The sequence below is a fragment of the Esox lucius genome, chromosome 9, assembly GCF_011004845.1.
Source record: "Esox lucius isolate fEsoLuc1 chromosome 9, fEsoLuc1.pri, whole genome shotgun sequence".
In the NCBI taxonomy this organism is placed as follows: Eukaryota; Metazoa; Chordata; class Actinopteri; order Esociformes; family Esocidae; genus Esox; species Esox lucius.
Genome location: NC_047577.1, coordinates 6,031,147 through 6,048,986, shown reverse-complemented (window position 1 = coordinate 6,048,986; position 17,840 = coordinate 6,031,147). Strand labels below are relative to the sequence as shown.

Genomic DNA, 17,840 nt, shown 5'->3' with positions numbered 1-17,840 from the left:
TGCCCTCAGCTGTCAAACCTTTAGTAACGCCCCCTTTGAACGCTGCTACACCACTTGCATTGCGTCACGTCCAGTGGCACCATCCAAGCTTTACAAAACACTGAGGTTCAATTCTTGACCGCCGTCACGCACGTTCATTCGTTCTTGCGAATTGAAATGAGAAAGATTGGGTGTATTAATAAAAAATTCATAATGGTAACTAATATTGGCCTATTATGTAGGTAAAATTTGCAGATTTGCAGCATATGTTTGTTTCAGCTCTTTGGGCTTCTGGCATTACTTTCGTCAGCCTATTTTCTAGACTGATGTTTTTTTTGGAAGATGCCACAGGGCGGCTGACACAACCTTGCTATGGTAAAAGTTGGATGATGGACGGCAAACGACTGATGGTTGAAATGGAGAAATATAGGTTTTTGTAAGTCTCAATTCACTCCTAATAAAGACATTACCATGAAGGAGCAACTTAATAATTGTGAAAAACAAAGATATTTTACTAAAAAATTGTGTTCTTCCGCTCTTCTGATGGCAATGCAACAAGACACGTTTAGGTTTGATACACTGTTACAAAAACTTACAATAAAGAAGTACTCATTAAATTATCTCATTAAAGAATTAGACATTTTTTGGGCCTTATATTTGTTAAGGTCTTAATAAGGTCTTAAAAAGCATTGAATTTGACTTTAAAAATGGTGCAAGAACCCTGCCGTGTGGTTACGTTGTTTAAAATACGACCTAATGACATTTACAGTATGCAGGGTTTATAGTAGGCTATATACCACAGTTAAGGTCTGTTTTTAGGCACTCTGCAAAGTATAGGCAAAGCTACAGTTATGTCTGGAAATAATTGGACACTGACACAAGTGTTGTTATTTTGGCTGTTTATCAAAATATTTTCTAGTTACAGTATAAATAAATAACAAATATGGCTTCAAGTGTAGTCCCTCAACAATAATTTGAGAGTATTCACATCCAAATTGAATGAAGGGTTTAGGAGTTACAGCTTTGGTGTTTTCAAGGGACCAAAAGTAATTTGACTATTGACTCAAAAGCGGTTTCATGGACAAAATAATGTTTCATATATTCAAATTCTTGCAGATCATGAGACATTTCTTTGTGGATGCTACATTCATTTGTAAAGTGTATTTTCTGTTTACACATTGTAATATACATTTATACATTGTGATCTGCCAGTATGCAATAATTTAGAAGCATTTCTATCTCCATATTCTTTAAACCACTACGTTACAAGGCCATCAGTATGTCACGCTTAAAATCAGTGCGTGCTACCGCCACCTGGTGGCAAAACATGCAAATCTCCACACGCATTTGCAAATCTCTGCTGCGGCAGAAGTGTAGCAAAAGTCACGTATAAAAAAAGACAACGAATTGAGAGGCCTTTACAGATTGGTCTAGACATTTACAGATCCATGTACGCATTTACAGATTTGGCCACACATTTATAAACACAACTCTGAATACAGATCTTGAGATGTTTTTACACATACAATTCTGATTATGCTCACACAGAATCTGAATACACATTTGCAGATTCCTGTACACATTCACAAAACTCGATACACATTTAGAGATTCTTTTACACATTACAAATCTGACTACGCACACAAGTATATAGATACAGTTACACAAGTCTCCACACATTTGCAAATAGTTTTGCTACAATAATGGCCCCATAACCCACTCACACAGTACGCGACATTCACTCTTCATGGCTGGCTCTGCTTACGCGTTCTGGCAAAAAATCACAACTTTAAAGAAATAAAACATTTCAACAAGAAACTGTTAACAACACCCATCATGTCACCTGGTTGGTTAGAACACTGTGACTGTTACCATGGAGACCCAGGGATTCCTCCAGGACACAGAATATCACTCTACCTGACACAGGGTCATTGCATTAGAATTGAACTCAAACCCAATCCCTGGGTAGAGGGGCTCAGTGAATGTGGTGTGGAATGTGTACAGGTGGGTCATTGTGTCAGAGTGGACCTCATAGAAGGACAGGGTGCCGGCCGACCAGTCCAGAAACACTCCTATTCTGGGTGGAGGAGAGGAGGTCTGGTGTCTCTGGGGTTGAGGAGGATGGATGAGGTGAGGAGCAGGTATATAAGTACGTTCCCTATTGTGGCAGGTGATGTAATAATCCGAAGACACAATGTTCCACGACTTGTCACCGAATCCAAACAGACAGTCAAAACATCTTCCCTTTCTTCTGATGCCTTTATATGATGCTGCTATATCAGCCGTCCCACTCCACTCCACATCCCAGTAACAGCGTCCAATCAGACCCTCTCTACACAACACCTGTGTCCAGCACTCAAATCTGTCTGGGAGATCAGGATACGGCTGCTCCTCTTTCACAAACTCTGCCCTTCTGTTCCCCTCAGACAGGATGAGTTTTCTGTTTGCTGTCTTTGGGTCCAGAGTGAGATGACAGTAATCTGCAGATGAGAGGACCAGTTAGAGGACAGAGAATGATGTATGTAGCATTCCCAGCTGAACAGATGCAATTCACTCTCAGGAACTGATGTTTATATATATTTAATTTCCATGAAACACTGTAAGAGCTGTATGAACGAAACAGACAAACTTCAGACATACTTATTGCATGTAAATACCCATAAACATAAAACCACAGAATGCACCTGTGCAATCTAATTGGCCTACACCATATATAGTGTAATAATAAATACACATTCTAATATACAGGCTAATATAATAACATTGTTTTACTGTACTGTAGCAAGACTGAATAATATTGTTTTTAATTACAACTCCCATGAGTGCAATGTGAACTAAATTAATTACACACATTATGCATAACAACATTAGCAAATTAAATTGTCATCGCTGATATTCAAAACCTATGCCAACGACACACTAAACGTTAGCTAACAGCTTTTGAGTAAATTGATATCAAACACTTAAAAGTTTCTCAAAGTTTACCACACCAAATAAAGTTCAAACTGTACCTTGTGCCCTTCATCAGCCAGGAGCTGAGAGTTAGAACTAAACCTTTTCTACGTTTGCACAGCGTGTAACAGAACATTAATTTCTCCTCTCAGGTAATGTTAATCAGGCCACTTCATGTAGAGAAAAAGCACCCGCGTGCACACTACGCCGCTGCACTTTATTTATTTTAGACAACCTAAAATAAAGGTGTGAGAAGTAGAAAATCTAAACACTCTTGTAAAATAAATAAGAATACAGTGTCCACATTAATTATTCAGTGAGTCAACCAAAATATAAACAAATAAAAGGTTATTTGGTAACATTTGGTTCAAATTCAGTTTAATGGCCATTTACAATGTGTGTGGAGACAGTGGGGTGGTGGGGGGGCAGTGTGTGTATCTGGGGTTTAGTCCATTTACTTTATGCTGTTTCAGTTTAATAATAGGTTTGTTAGTAAATATTTTCCAATAAACGGATTCCTTAAAACTAACACACTTACATTTCTTCATAAGCTGTGGTTTCGCCCAGAACTCTTCATTATGGTCCACACTGTGGAAGAAACAGAGGAACACATTCTGGTGACACAGCCTGCATTAAGTCAAGTCAAATCCTAAAAGGAGACAAAATAAGAGATCCTATTTAGGACCTGATGGATCCCAATCAGTTACAACATCAAGAAAAAAACTGATTGTTTTCAACTTCAATGTGATGCATGATCCTATACAAATAAGAGAGTACTTAATGTACATTTAAACAGATCATAGTTTTTACAGTAAGTGTACTAACTTCAGTTTCTCCAGTCTACAGTCAGGATCTTCCAGTCATTCAGAGAGCAGCCTCACTCCACAGTCTCCTAGGTGATTGAAGCTGAGGTCCAGTTCTCTCAGGTGGGAGGGATTTGACCTCAGAGCTGAAGCCAGAGAAGCACAGCCTTCCTCTGTGACTCTACAGAATGACAGCCTGCAGAGAGAAGTCATCATGATTTAACAACAGGACTGCTGCCCTCTGGTGGTGAGAGCTGAGATTGAAACCATTTTTCTTCAATTTCCTGTTTTTTATTCCAGTCACTGTAATGGACCATTAGTACTGTACTGATGTAGGAAACAAACAGCTAATTAAGGATCCTATTGAAATAGTTTTAGCAGGCAAGACAACCTAAATACATGTTTCACTAAAATCTAGTAAGACATATGAAAAAGAGTAATTTTATAATTGGTTATGCTGACAAACTGGTTGCTGTAACATTGATAATACTTTTCTTGAACAGCTTCTGTATGTTTCAACTACCAACCATAGTTTTTCCACTTTACAGTAATGATGTCTCAGTCCCACAGAGAGCAGCATCACCCCAGAGTCCAGCAGGTCATTGTGACTCAGGTCCAACTCTTTCAGATGAGAGGAGTTTGAACTAAGAGTTGAGGCCAACGCTTCACAACATCTCTCTGTCAGACAACATCTATTCAGCCTAAATTGGAAATATATTGTAACATGCAAAAATGTGCTTTTAGTCCTTAACAATCAGTGAAACAATCTGTTTTTGTCATGTAAGGAAGTCTCCCAAAATACCATACTAACCTCAGTGTCTGTAGTGTAAAGTGTGGATTTTTCAGAGCTGTAAAGAGTTCACTCCTATCATTAGACAGCATCCAGTTCCTCAGGTCCAGTTCTCTCAGAGGTGAGTTTTCTGATTGGAGAACAGATGCCAGTGATCTACGATCCGCCCAGAGTACCTCAAGTCTCTGGATGTTGTGGGGCTGTCTTGGCTGACACGCCTGTGCAACATCCCACAGTCGGGGACAGTGCCTCTGGGATGGCAGACCGGGGTGGTGGTCCCTCTTTTTAAGAAGGGGGACCGGAGGGTGTGTTCCAACTATAGGGGGATCACACTTCTCAGCCTCCCCGGGAAAGTCTATGCCAGGGTTCTGGAGAGGAGAATACGGCCGATAGTAGAACCTCGGATTCAGGAGGAACAGTGTGGTTTTCGTCCGGGCCGTGGAACACTGGACCAGCTCTATACCCTCTACGGGGTGTTGGAGGGTTCATGGGAGTTTGCCCAACCAATCCACGTGTGTTTTGTGGATTTGGAGAAAGCATTCGACTGTGTCCCTCGCAGCATCCTGTGGAGGGTGCTTGGGGAATATGGGGTCCTGGGTCCTTTGCTAAGGGCTGTCAGGTCCCTGTACGACCGAAGCAGGAGCTTGGTCCGCATTGCCGGCAGTAAGTCAGACTTGTTCCCTGTGCATGTTGGACTCCGGCAGGGCTGCCCTTTGTCACCGGTTCTGTTCGTAATTTTTATGGACAGAATTTCTAGGCGCAGCCAGGGGCCGGAGGGTGTCAGGTTTGGGGACCACACGATTTCGTCTCTGCTCTTTGCGGATGATGTTGTTGTGTTGGCCCCTTCTAACCAGGACCTTCAGCATGCACTTGGACGGTTTGCAGCCGAGTGTGAAGCGGTGGGGATGAAAATCAGTACCTCCAAATCCGAGGCCATGGTCCTCAGTCGGAAAAGGGTGGCTTGCCCACTTCAGGTTGGTGGAGAGTGCCTGCCTCAAGTGGAGGAGTTTAAGTATCTAGGGGTCTTGTTCACGAGTGAGGGAAGGAAGGAGATTGACAGACGGATCGGTGCAGCTTCTGCAGAAATGCGGTTGATGTATCGGTCTGTCGTGGTGAAGAAAGAGCTGAGCCGCAAGGCGAAGCTCTCGATTTACCGGTCAATCTACGTTCCTACTCTCACCTATGGTCATGAGCTTTGGGTCATGACCGAAAGGACAAGATCCCGGATACAGGCGGCCGAAATGAGCTTTCTCCGCAGGGTGGCTGGGCGATCCCTTAGAGATAGGGTGAGAAGCTCGGTCACCCGGGAGGAGCTCAGAGTAGAGCCGCTGCTCCTCCACATCGAGAGGGGTCAGCTGAGGTGGCTTGGGCATCTGTTTCAGAATGCCTCCGGAACGCCTTCCTGGGAAGGTGTTCCGGTCCCGTCCCACCGGGAGGAGACCCCGGGGAAGACCTAGGACACGCTGGAGGGACTATGTCTCCCGGCTGGCCTGGGAACGCCTCGGTGTCCCCCCGGAAGAGCTGGAGGAAGTGTCTGGGGAGAGGGAAGTCTGGGCATCTCTGCTTAGACTGCTGCCCCCACGACCGTTTCAGAACAAGGTTTGACAACACATGCCAACTTTTCTCCTTTTCAACGTGATGTTCAGTCAGCCGTGACCTTTAACCCTGGCCAATCCAACTCTGTTCCCTCAGACACGTGGGTCAGAGACACTTCTCATGAAACCTTCTCAGAAATGATCTCAGATTCAAACTGTGATTCATGGAAGTGTTCATGGAACCAGTGGACACGAGAATGCGCTGCACCTGTCCTTATTTAATTATGACACAACTATAATTTATGTGGGTGTGGCAATCATCAACTTATTAATTAACAGCTTTCAGCATAAATTATAGCCTAAAACGGCTAATTAACCATGTCAATCTCAATGACAAAATCAGCAGTTACGGAACACTTTTGCGTCTCAGCCCAGAGCCGAAGTCCTCCAGACGAGCAAGCTCTGCCATCATTATGATAACTGCTCGACCCAGAACCACTGGTTTATTTATATTCTCAATAGTTAATTTGTTATATATCAAGATGCCAGCCACTGAAATGATTATGACCTAGTATGATCTCCAAGTATATTGATACTATAGGCTTGAGTGACATAGGAAAGCCTGGTAAAACAAGTTTATTTGTCTATTCCAAAGCATGATATACATAAAGGCAATTCAAACCATACAAGCACATGAACAAAGGAAATAAGATAGAAAACACAGAATGAATAAATAAATACATTAAAAAGGGTGGGGTGGGGGACGGAGGGAGGGAGGGTGGGGTGGGGGAGGGAGAAGGAAATGGAGGGGATTGATGAAAGAGGATGGAACAGCGACCAGTAACAGGGTCCGGTCAGACCCTCTCTACACAGCACCTGAGTCCAGGATTCAAATGTCTCCGGGTGATCAGGAAGCAGACGCTCCTGTAACACGTTCTCTTCCACCAGTCTGGTCCCCTCAGACAGAGAAAAGTATCTGTGTGCTTCCAAAAACATGGCTCCACAGTGAGTCTGGGTGCTAAACTGGCCTGCCTGCAGTCCAGAACTGTCCCCCATTAAATGCCTTTGGCACATTATGAAATGAAAAATACAACAAAGGACACCCACAACTGTTGTGGCACTGAAGTCCTGTATCAAGCAAGAAGATGAATATATTTCACTTTCAAATGTAGATCAGTTGGTCTCCTCAGTTCTCAAACGCTTACAGAGTGCTGTTAAAAGAAGAGCTGATGCAACACAGTGGTAAACATGGGCCTGTTCCAATTATTTTTAAATGTGTCGCTGGCATCAAACTCAAAATAGGCATGTATTTTTCCAAAAACTATTAATTTGATATGTTGTTTTTTATTCCATTATATTAATTTTCCATATGGGTTAGGCATTGAACAATAGCCAAGTGTCATCAGCAATACATTAAATAAACTGCTGAGACTGAGACATTAAATGTTACTTCTCATCCAAACTCAGTCCCAAATGGCACACTATTCACTAAGTAGTGCCCCCATCCTGACCATTAAAGCAGTGGTGTGCTATAGGAATAGAGTGCTATAGGAATAGTGTGCTATAGGAATAGTGTGCTACAGTCACTGACCCTCAATCTGTCAAGACTAAAGATAGTGACATCACTCCTACATGCTAAAAAGAATTTGGGGGACGGCTGTTTGGTGGTTGGAGCTTGTGAATCCACTAGAATAGCTAATTTATGAAGTTGAGACATACAGTGCCCACCAGAATTGTGGGCACCCTGGATAAAATATGAAAAGGCTGTGAAATAATATGTCTTGTTTATCAGCTTGCCCTCAAGATATCATATGAATATAATCTTGATGGAAAATTGTTCAAAGAAAAAGAAAATATTTTATTGTCCATAAAAAGTGACTCAGAGGGAGTTGGGAAATTAAATATAAATACATTACAACCACGACACAATTTATCAATAGGTTGTCAGCCAGTCACCCCCTAAGGGCCATTCGCTCTTCTTGGCCGGCTCCGCTTTCATGGTTCGGCAAAAATCACTACTTTAAAAAACTAAACATTTCAACAAGAAAACGGAAACAACACCCATAATGACACAGAGGGGTGTACTACGAAGGGAGTTCAACCTACTCAGATTTAACTCTGGGTTATCAAGGAAAGTCAGGTTTGACAAACTGATTGCCTAAAGTGGTGTTAAACGGCACTTGGCGGGTGATTAAGCGTTCAGCAACGGTAGCTGACTTTTCTATTCACATAAACCCCCCCCCCATGTTCTCCCATGGGGGCTCTAATGGGGATATGCCTACTGTCAATCGCACCAATTACACTCGGGATTCCTATGGAAAAATGTGTTCTGTATAAAGCAATTGCGATGGCATAAAAAGCATGCTTGCGAACTGCACAGCACAGCCTACAGAATTCTTGCTCAAATGTTCAGCATCACAGATGGAACACATGAAATGTCCACTGGCAAAATATTGCAAACCACAACACAGTATTCAACATGAGGGCATTACTCTGGCAAGTGGCACTGGAGACGTCTGGCCCTAGAAGCCAGCATATATACGGAATTCCATCAGATGAGGATCGATATCTTTATTAGAGAACATCATCGGGGTAAATTAGGAGTTACACGGCCTCTAAACACCCCCCTGACACTCTACCTGACACAGGGTCACTGAATCACCCTCCTCCCAAAGCCCAAACCCTGGGTAGAGGGGCTCAGTGAATGTGGTGTGGAATGTGTACAGGTGGGTCATTGTGTCAGAGTGGACCTCATAGAAGGACAGGGTGCCGGCCGACCAGTCCAGAAACACTCCTATTCTGGTTGGAGGAGAGGAGGTCTGGTCACTCTGGGGTTGAGGAGGATGGATGAGGTGAGGAGCAGGTATATAAGAATGTTCCCTGTTGTGGGAGGTGGTGTAATAACCCTCCTCACACATCAGATTCCACGACTTGTCATTGAATCCAAACCTACTGACCATAAATTGGCCCTTTCTTCTGATGCCTTTATATGTCACTGCGATGTGAGCCGTCCCTCTCCTCTCCAACTCCCAGTAACAGCGACCTGTCAGACCCTCTCTACACAACACATAGGTCAAAGGGTCAAATCTGTCTGGGTGATCAGGATACAGCAGGTCACCTTCTAGCTTCTCCACCTTTCTGTTCTCCCCAGACAGATAGAGGGTTTTGTTTGCAGAGTTTTGGTCCAGAGTGAGATCACAGTAATCTGCAGACAAGAGGACGGGTTAGAAGACAGAATGATGTGTGTGGAGAATGTGGGGTGGGCAGTGTGTGTGTCTGGGGTTTAGTCCATTTACTTTATGCTATTTCAGTTTAAGAAAAATGTTGTTAGTAAATAATGTCCAATAAACTGATTCATTCAAACTAACACGTACATTTCTTCATCAGCTTTGGGTTCACCCAGATCTCTTCATTATGGTCCACACTGTGGGAGAGACAGAGGAACACAGAGTGGGGACACAGCCTGTATTAAATCTAATGTAATCTGATGTAATCTGAAAGGGGACAAAGAGATCTTATCACTACTGATGGATCCCAATCAGTTACAACATCAAGAAAACAAAACAGTTTGGCATTCTACATGTGTTCAGCTACATTGTGATGCAGGATGCTGAACAAACAAGAGAGGATTTAATGTACATTTATAAAGATCATATTTTAACAGTAAGTTTACTAACTTTAGTTTCTCCAGTCTACAGTCAGGATCCTCCAGTCTACCAGAGAGCAGCCTCACTCCACAGTCTCCTGGGTGATTGAAGCTCAGGTCCAGTTCTCTCAGGTGGGAGGGATTTGACCTCAGAGCTGAAGCCAGAGAAGCACAGCCTTCCTCTGTGACTCTACAGAATGACAGCCTGCAGAGAGAAGTCATCATGATTTAACAACAGGACTGCTGCCCTCTGGTGGTGAGAACTGAGGTTGAACCCATTTTTCTTCAATTTCCTGTATTGTCGTCCAGTCACTGTGATGGACCATTAGTACTGTAATGATGTAGGAAACACAGAGAATCCTATTCAAATAGTTTTTGCAGGCAAAACAGACTAAATACATGTTTCATTAAGATCTAGTAACACATATGAAAAACTTATTTTTAACATTGACAAACTGGCTGCTAACAGTTTGACCCAATATATTTTCTTGAACAGCTTCTGTATGTTTATACTACCAACCTTAGTTTTTCCACTTTACAGTAATGATGTCTCAGTTCCACAGAGAGCAGCTTCACTCCAGAATCCAGGAGGTCATTGTGACTCAGGTCCAACTCTTTCAGATGACAGGAGTTTGAACTGAGAACTGAGGCCAACGCTTCACAACATCTCTCTGTCAGATAACACCTACTCAGCCTAAATTGGAAAAATATTGTAACATTCAAAAATGTGAGTGCTATTAGTCCTTAACAAACAGTCAAACAATCTATGTTTTTGTCATGTTAGGAAATCTCCCAAAATACAATACTAACCTCAGAGTCTGTAGTTTACAGTGTGGATTTTTCAGAGCCATAAAGAGTTCACTACTATCACCAGGCAGCATCAGACAGTTCCTCAGGTCCAGTTCTCTCAGAGGTGAGTTTTCTGATTGGAGAACAGATGCCAGTGATCTACAGTCCACCTCAGAGAGTCTGAAGTTACCCAGTCTGTTAAAACAGAGACAATGTCAGTCATTCAGAGTGTGATGTAGTGCAGGTCAGGGAGACATTAATAAACAAACTTTCGAGGAATGATAAATCCTTCATGTTTTTAAGATGTCAAGATGTCTTCAATGCTACCAACCTCAGTGTCTCCAGTTTACAGTGTGGATGTTTCAGAGCAGCACAGAGAACAGTCAGACGGACCTCTTCCTCATCATCATAATCATCCACGTCGTTGTTACGATCAGCAGAAACTCTGTAATTCAGGTGCAGTTCTCTCAGGTGTGAGTCTTCTGATTGGAGAATGGAGGCTAGCGTTTCATGGTCCTCCTTACATAGTTCATAGCCAACCAGTCTGTAGAAACAGAGAAAACATCATGATCACAACAGGCAGGTCAGGGTAAAACTCTCTTCGACTGTCTCTCCCTCTCTCTAACACCCCCCCCAGCAACGCTACCCACAGACACGCCCCCCCCCCCCACCCTGTACCACGCCCCCCCCCCCCTAACCCTGTACCACGCCCCCCCACCTCTCTAACCCTGTACCACGCCCCCCCCACCTCTCTAACCCTGTACCACGCCCCTCCACCTCTCTAAACCTGTACCACGCCCCCCCCCTAACCCTGTACCGCGCCCCCCCACCTCTCTAACCCTGTACCACGCCCCCCCACCTCTCTAACCCTGTACCACGCCCCTCCACCTCTCTAAACCTGTACCACGCCCCCCCCTAACCCTGTACCGCGCCCCCCCACCTCTCTAACCCTGTACCACGCCCCCCCACCTCTCTAAACCTGTACCACGCCCCCCCTAACCCTGTACCGCGCCCCCCCCACCTCTCTAACCCTGTACCGCGCCCCCCCACCTCTCTAACCCTGTACCGCGCCCCCCCACCTCTCTAACCCTGTACCGCGCCCCCCCCCCCCCCTAACCCTGTACCCACGCCCCACCCCCCCCTAACCCTGTACCACGCCCCCCCACCTCTCTAACCCTGAATTTGGATTTGTTCAGGATAGACAAAAACCTCGCTGGCTACAACCTTGAATAGCTACGTTATGGGAACTAGCCTGGACTAGGCTTGCCTGGTTTCTTGTTTCTCTCTATGTTTACATAATCTTTGTGTGTTTTTATTTTGAAGAGGCTTGTAAATGAGTACATTTTGTTGTTTTTAACAACTTCAATTGTTATCATGCATGACCGTCATCATCATCATCATCATCATCATCATCATCATCAAAGTGCCAAAAAAATTTAAAACATCATTCAGCAGTGGAAAAGTCTTGGGATAAAAGTAAATAAAAACAAAACAATTCATTAATTTGTGATACATCTGAGCGTGACATTCTGATATTACTTACACTGCATTTCTGCATTTCTTGACAGCTGGGACCAGTCTCGCAAACTCAGGTGACCAGTTGTATGTCCTCAGGTCAATCTCATCCAGCACACCCTTTGACATCAGCAGTGCGTTGGCCAGTGCTGAGAAGTGTGTATCTGACAGTTGCTCTGTTTGGTTTCTTGACTTCAGGAACTTGTCAATGTCCTCATGCACTGATTCATCTTTCATCTCAGTCAAACAGATTAGTAGATTGATGTACCTCTCTGGTGAGACTTGCTCTACATTCGGCTTCCTGAGGTATTTCTTTATTTCATCAACAGTCTCTGAGCTGATCTCTGTCTGGGGCAGTAGGTCTTGTAACAGGCTCTGGTTGGACTCCAGTGTGATGCCAACAAGGAAGCGGAGGAACAGGTCCAGGTGTCCATTCTCACTCTCCAATGTTTTATCCACTATCATATTCAGCAGCTCATTAAAGGGCAGTTCTGAAGACACATCTTCAATGAAACACTTCAGGTCCTTGATGTTCTTGGTCACACAGCAGTGGAAAACATAAAGAGCAGCAAGGAACTCCTGGAAGCTCAGGTGAACAAAGCAGTAGACCTTCCTCTTATGTAACACTCTCTCTTCTTTCAGGATTTCTGTGCAAAACCCAGAATACACCAAAGCTTCAGTGACATCAATCCCACATTCTTCCAGGTCCCTCCTATAGAATATGATGTTTCCCATCACCAGCTGTTTAAATGCCAGTTGTGACAGTTTGAGAATTATTTCCTTGTTTGTTTCTGTGATTGTGTCCAAATCATCCTCAGTTGTGCCATTGTACTTCATGCTTTTCAGATTTGTCTGAATGAGTGTGAGGTGAGTGTACATCTCAGTCAGAGTTGTGATGTCTCCACTCTTTCCTTCAGTCATCATGTGCTGAAGAACCCTGGCAGTAATCCAACAGAAGACTGGTATGTGACACATGATGTGGAGGCTTCTTGATGTCTTCATGTGTAAGATGATTCTCCTAGCCTGGTTTTCATCCTTGACTTTCTTCTCAAAGTATTCTTCTTTCTGTTTGTCACTGAACCCTCGTACTTCTGTCACCTTGCTGATGTACTTACGATGGATCTGATTGGTTGCTGCTGGTCTGGAGGTTATCCATATGAAAGCTTTGGGGAGTAGATTTCCATCAATGAGGTTTGTGATCAACCTGTCAACTGATGATGTCTCATTTACATCCCTCAGTTTCTTATTCTTATCAAATGCTAATGGAAGTCTGCTTTCATCAAGACCGTCAAAGATGACCATGACTTTACATTCAGCATATCTGTGTGCATCTTTTATCTCTTCAAGTTCAGGGTGAAAATAATTAAAAATTCCTTTCAGAGAGTATTGATCATCTTGAACCAAATTCAGCTCTCTAAAAGGAAGCACAAATATAAAATCCAAATCCTGATTGGCTCTCCCCTCTGCCCAGTTCAGGATGAACTTCTGCACTGAGACTGTTTTTCCGATTCCAGCGATGCCCTTTGTCATGACAGTTCTGATGGGTCTCTCCTCTTCACTCTTCTCTCCAGGTGAGGGTTTGAAGATGTCAGTACAGTTGATGGGAGTGTCTGATGTGTTTCTTCTCCTAGATGTATTTTCAATCTGTCTAACCTCGTGTTGTTTATTAACCCCGTCACTCTCTCCCTGGGTGATGTAGAGCTGGGTGTAAATGCTGTCAAGGCGAGTTGGTTCATCTGCAGTGCCTTCATACAGGAAAATAAACTTCTCCTTCAGACTGGCTTTATGTTTCCTTTTAACTTTCTGTGTGATGGCATCTACCGGAAAGAAGAACACATTTTCAAAACTTCAGTTAGTAAAAGTACAAATGTGTGTGTGTGTATTATTTGTGTGTATGTAACAGTGTACATTGTGTTATAATATTCTTAGCTAATATACCTTTCCTCTTCCCAGGGCTCCTAGTAAATCCACCTGGAATATAAGATGAACATAAATTACTTTTTCATTCCAGAGAGTGTGTCTGTGGGTAGCATTGCTGCCACCGTCTCCTGCTGGGGGGGGGGGGGGGGGGGTGTTAGAGAGAGACAGAGAGAGACAGAGCTGACTTACCTAACTCCTGGAGTAAACAAGGCTCTTTCTCCTGGAGGATCTTGTAGAAGGCTGATTTGACTTTAATTCCACCTGTGTTTAAGACTTTGTACAGCTCCCTCATCTGGTTCTGACTGGGCTTGGTGTCTCTGATTGTATCATACATCTCTCTATGGATCATACCCATCTGGAGCAGGTCATCCGCTATGGCCATTACCATGGTAACCTTTTGAATCAGCTTGGCCCTGAATACGTCCACAAACTCAGCATCTAGAATAGAGAAGAAGACAGATTAATTACTGAACATCTAGAATAGAGAAGAGGATGTACAATAACAGCTGTACTAACCTGTTTCCTCTGATCTCTCCTCCATCTCATTGGAATCGTAAGACAGTGTGGGTCTGTGAAAATGAACATAAACACACATTGGACATAATGGAGACTGGTAACATCGCCCCCTGTGTCTGCAGACTGGTACTGCAACAAAGAAACCCAAATAACTGTCTCACATTGGACAAGGTTTGCTGCTTCACTCTTTAGAGTGACAAGAAAGTGTGACACTCTTCGCTGTCCTCCTCCTCTCTCCTCACCCAGTTTCTTCCACTGGAAACAGTAGGATTATTTTTCTCTTCTCCCCTCAGTGTGCTTCCTCCTCTGGAGACAGTAGGATTGTTCTCCTCTTGTCTCCTTATCGATGATTTGCTCCCTATCTTTGTCCCAACAGTCTTGAACCTCATGATTGAACACATTAAACCCATTTAATCATTGTTCCAATCTCCGATCCAAATAAATAATAATTAAATAAAAATATTATATAAATATATATATATAAAATGTACAGTAAGGTGCAAAAGGCTTAGGCACTGCTGATGGAATCAGTTTGGGCTGATTTAAACAGACTTCTCTGAATACAAACAAATGTTCCTTATCAAGAACCAGCCAGACAACCACATGCGCTGTTCCAGGAAGAAGCAGCCAGATAACCACCTGCGCTGTTCCAGGAAGAAGCAGCCAGATAACCACCTGCGCTGTTCCAGGAAGAAGCATCCTGACAACCACCGGCGCTGTTCCAGGAAGAAGCAGCCAGATAACCACCTGTGCTGTTCCAGGAAGAACCAGACAGACCTTATCCATGGATTGCTCCCTGGCAACCAGTGCAAAAATCACACTTTATATTTGCATATGCTTTATTATAGTTTTAGCTAAACACTATTCATCGTCAGTTTAGATAATACCATAATATATGACTCTTTTTGAATTACTTTTGTTTAATACATGGCACCATTAAGGTTAGAAAAATAATAATAATAAATAAATGCATCTGGTTGTCAACCAAACAAGTCCATTTCAAACTAGATTGTTAACTTATAGAGTGTAAACTTATAGGTGTCCCATAATGAAGCAAGCAGGAAAAAATGTTTTGGTCCAAAATTAAACCTTGTTGTGTGAGACTGTACACTCTTAGGTTTCATAATGGTTCTTCGGCTGTCCCTGTGGATGGACAGTTTTTGGTTCCACATTAAAACCTGGATTCAACAGAGAAACAAATGTTTCTACTTGAAACCAAAAAGAAAAAGCATTTCTCATGTAGCACTGTGTGTACTTTCTTCAGCTTCATACTTTTACTTTCACTTTCTTCTCCACCTGATTTTACTGGTTCTAAAACAGGATGTGACTAAGGGGCCCATTCAAACCCCTATTTATACTGCAGACATGGTGCCTGTGTGTGTGCGTCTTGTAACGCAAAAACGAAGAAGCAGGAAACTACTGAAAGCATCTCACTTTATCTTTAATCATTTAATCCGATTATGAATACGTTAACTTATCTTGAACTGTCCGCCATACCATCCTACCTGCCGTATTGTCATTTATAACATTTTAGTTAGTCAGGAAAGACAAAACCTAATCTTCTTTTCACTCGTGTTCGAGATAAAGGACTTGATGCGAGACAGCTGGGCCAAAGTTCACGATGCACTGATAAGTTGTGTTCTTCGAGAAATAAAATCCATGTTCCTTTTAAAGGCCGTATACGGTTTTAACTACTCGATCTTTAGACACCAGGAATGTCAGCATTAGAACGGAGCATGCAACACCACAATGGAGCAAAGCATCATCAGTCCCCTGAACGGTATGTCCTGTTCAGTCTGTGGTGTAAAACGGACGTCATTTTCTCCCTGTTTGTTAACAAGGTGTCGTTGGCAAATGGAGCGGTAGCACCGTTCCTTCCACTGTCAGTAAAACACGATTATCTGTCGTCAAACAACAGCAAGTGAAATCACTTGGTAATTGTCTGGTTGCAAAAATTCTACACAGTTCACACAATTGTGTTCATGTAAAAAAAAACAAGCACACGTGCATTTTCTAAATATGCCAACATATAAGAACTAGGAATTGGCTTAGTTTTCTTTCATTTTCCCTTTATAATTTAATTTCTCTTTACTCTCTTTAGGAACAAACAATAAAGAACAAATCGATGCATCTCACCAGAGTTTGGAAGGATCCGCTGTAATCCGTTTGATAATCCAAAACTAATCTGACAGGTAAGGAAACATGATAAGTGGTACATTAGTAATCCAGCTAAAGGAGGCTTCAACGACTCATTTATCTACAGTAGACTTGAAACTGGCATTGGTGGAAGTTGACTCCGTGACTCTGGTAAGCATGCCACTTCCTGTAATGATACGTCTCCATGTTAAACTTTTAAAGGCGCACTGTTCTGTTTTAAAGGCCAGTAAGTCTATCGTTCACTGAAAACTGAATAAATTTTCCGTATGCTGGATAATACAGCAATGTTTCCTGTGTCTTGTTTGTCAAACGGGTACGACCTCTCTGTGATTGTGTCTTAAACGTAAACAGAAATAAACAATTTCCATTCCGACTAACGGAGGTCAAACGTGTCTTCACGCAAACCTTACACAGACTTAGATGTTCTTTGACGAGTAATGACATGCAGCCTCCTGACACCACTGATTAGACTTGTGGAGAACACGTGCATTGGTTGTAATATGAAGAGAGTTTATGGAGATAGAACTGCGTAATCATTATTGCAAATGTGCAGATCACAATTAACAAATGTATATTACAATGTGTAAACAGAAAATACAATTTACAAATGAATGTAACATCCAAAAAAGAGACAGGTTATAGGAATACAATCCTGACCCATGAGCATATACTGTATATATTGTTAATATAAGTGTAGGTTATTATGAAGCCTTTAATAGATGGGGCTTTATAAGGTATTTGTTCAATATTTTCACATATTGAATGAAGTAATGTTTTACAAGTTTTCCTATTAGTAACCTCTTGAATCCCTTCTTTAAACCAACCATTAGGAAAACACAGAGCAAATTAAATAATTTACTTAAACGTAAATAATTTAATAGGACATGGATATTTGTAAAAGCCGTAGATTTACTTTTTTCATGAAAGAACGTCAAAGGGTAAAGGTAAAACTTTAATATCGCATTTATTCACCATAGTTCTTAATGGGAGGAGATGGCGTCTGCACTGCACGCAAAAAAGGACTTTGGCGTATGCATAGCACGAAATTGTGAAGTGTGAACCCGTGTTATATGTAGCCTACGCAAAGGGAAGAGAGTGGGTTGGTGTATAATTAAAAATTCACAATGGTAACTAATATTGGCCTATTATGTAGGTAAAATTAGCAGATTAGCAGCTTATGTTTGTTTCAGCTGTTTGGGCTTCTGGCATTACTTTCGTCAGCTTATCTTCTAGACTGA

At 42.5% G+C, this 17,840-nt stretch overlaps 1 protein-coding gene and 1 pseudogene across 8 annotated transcripts; both read right to left on the bottom strand.

Annotated features, from left to right (window-relative positions):
* Positions 1 to 922: 922 nt before the first annotated feature.
* On the bottom strand, positions 923 to 4,488 carry LOC117594918 (annotated as a pseudogene).
* A 2,851-nt stretch (positions 4,489 to 7,339) lies between these two features.
* LOC117594908 (NACHT, LRR and PYD domains-containing protein 12-like) lies at positions 7,340 to 17,086 on the bottom strand. Of its 8 annotated transcripts, none has more exons than XM_034294440.1 (12): positions 16,582 to 17,086; positions 14,688 to 15,241; positions 14,446 to 14,498; positions 14,119 to 14,367; positions 13,948 to 13,980; positions 12,038 to 13,826; positions 10,826 to 11,038; positions 10,516 to 10,689; positions 10,226 to 10,399; positions 9,737 to 9,910; positions 9,434 to 9,483; positions 7,340 to 9,264 (listed from the first exon to the last, which is right to left on the bottom strand). In XM_034294440.1, the coding sequence occupies exons 3-12, from the start codon at positions 14,468 to 14,470 to the stop codon at positions 8,675 to 8,677; spliced, it is 3,471 nt and encodes a 1,156-aa protein (XP_034150331.1). In that variant the 5' UTR covers positions 14,471 to 14,498; positions 14,688 to 15,241; positions 16,582 to 17,086; the 3' UTR covers positions 7,340 to 8,674. The 8 variants fall into 8 exon arrangements, with proteins under 8 accessions (XP_034150331.1, XP_034150332.1, XP_034150333.1 ...); XM_034294441.1 differs by having other exon boundaries at positions 14,688 to 15,197; XM_034294442.1 differs by lacking the exon at positions 16,582 to 17,086 and having other exon boundaries at positions 14,688 to 14,829; positions 15,049 to 16,563.
* Positions 17,087 to 17,840: the final 754 nt, after the last annotated feature.

Coding starts and splice junctions, on each gene's coding strand:
- LOC117594908 (XM_034294439.1), bottom strand. CDS start 14,524: ATGTGTGTTTATGTTCATTTTCACAGACCCACACTGTCTTACGATTCC. Junction 13,981..14,118: donor TTGTTTACTCCAGGAGTTAG/GTAAGTCAGCTC, acceptor CTTATATTCCAG/GTGGATTTACTAGGAGCCCT. Junction 9,265..9,433: donor CCCAAAGCTGATGAAGAAAT/GTACGTGTTAGT, acceptor TCTTGTCTGCAG/ATTACTGTGATCTCACTCTG.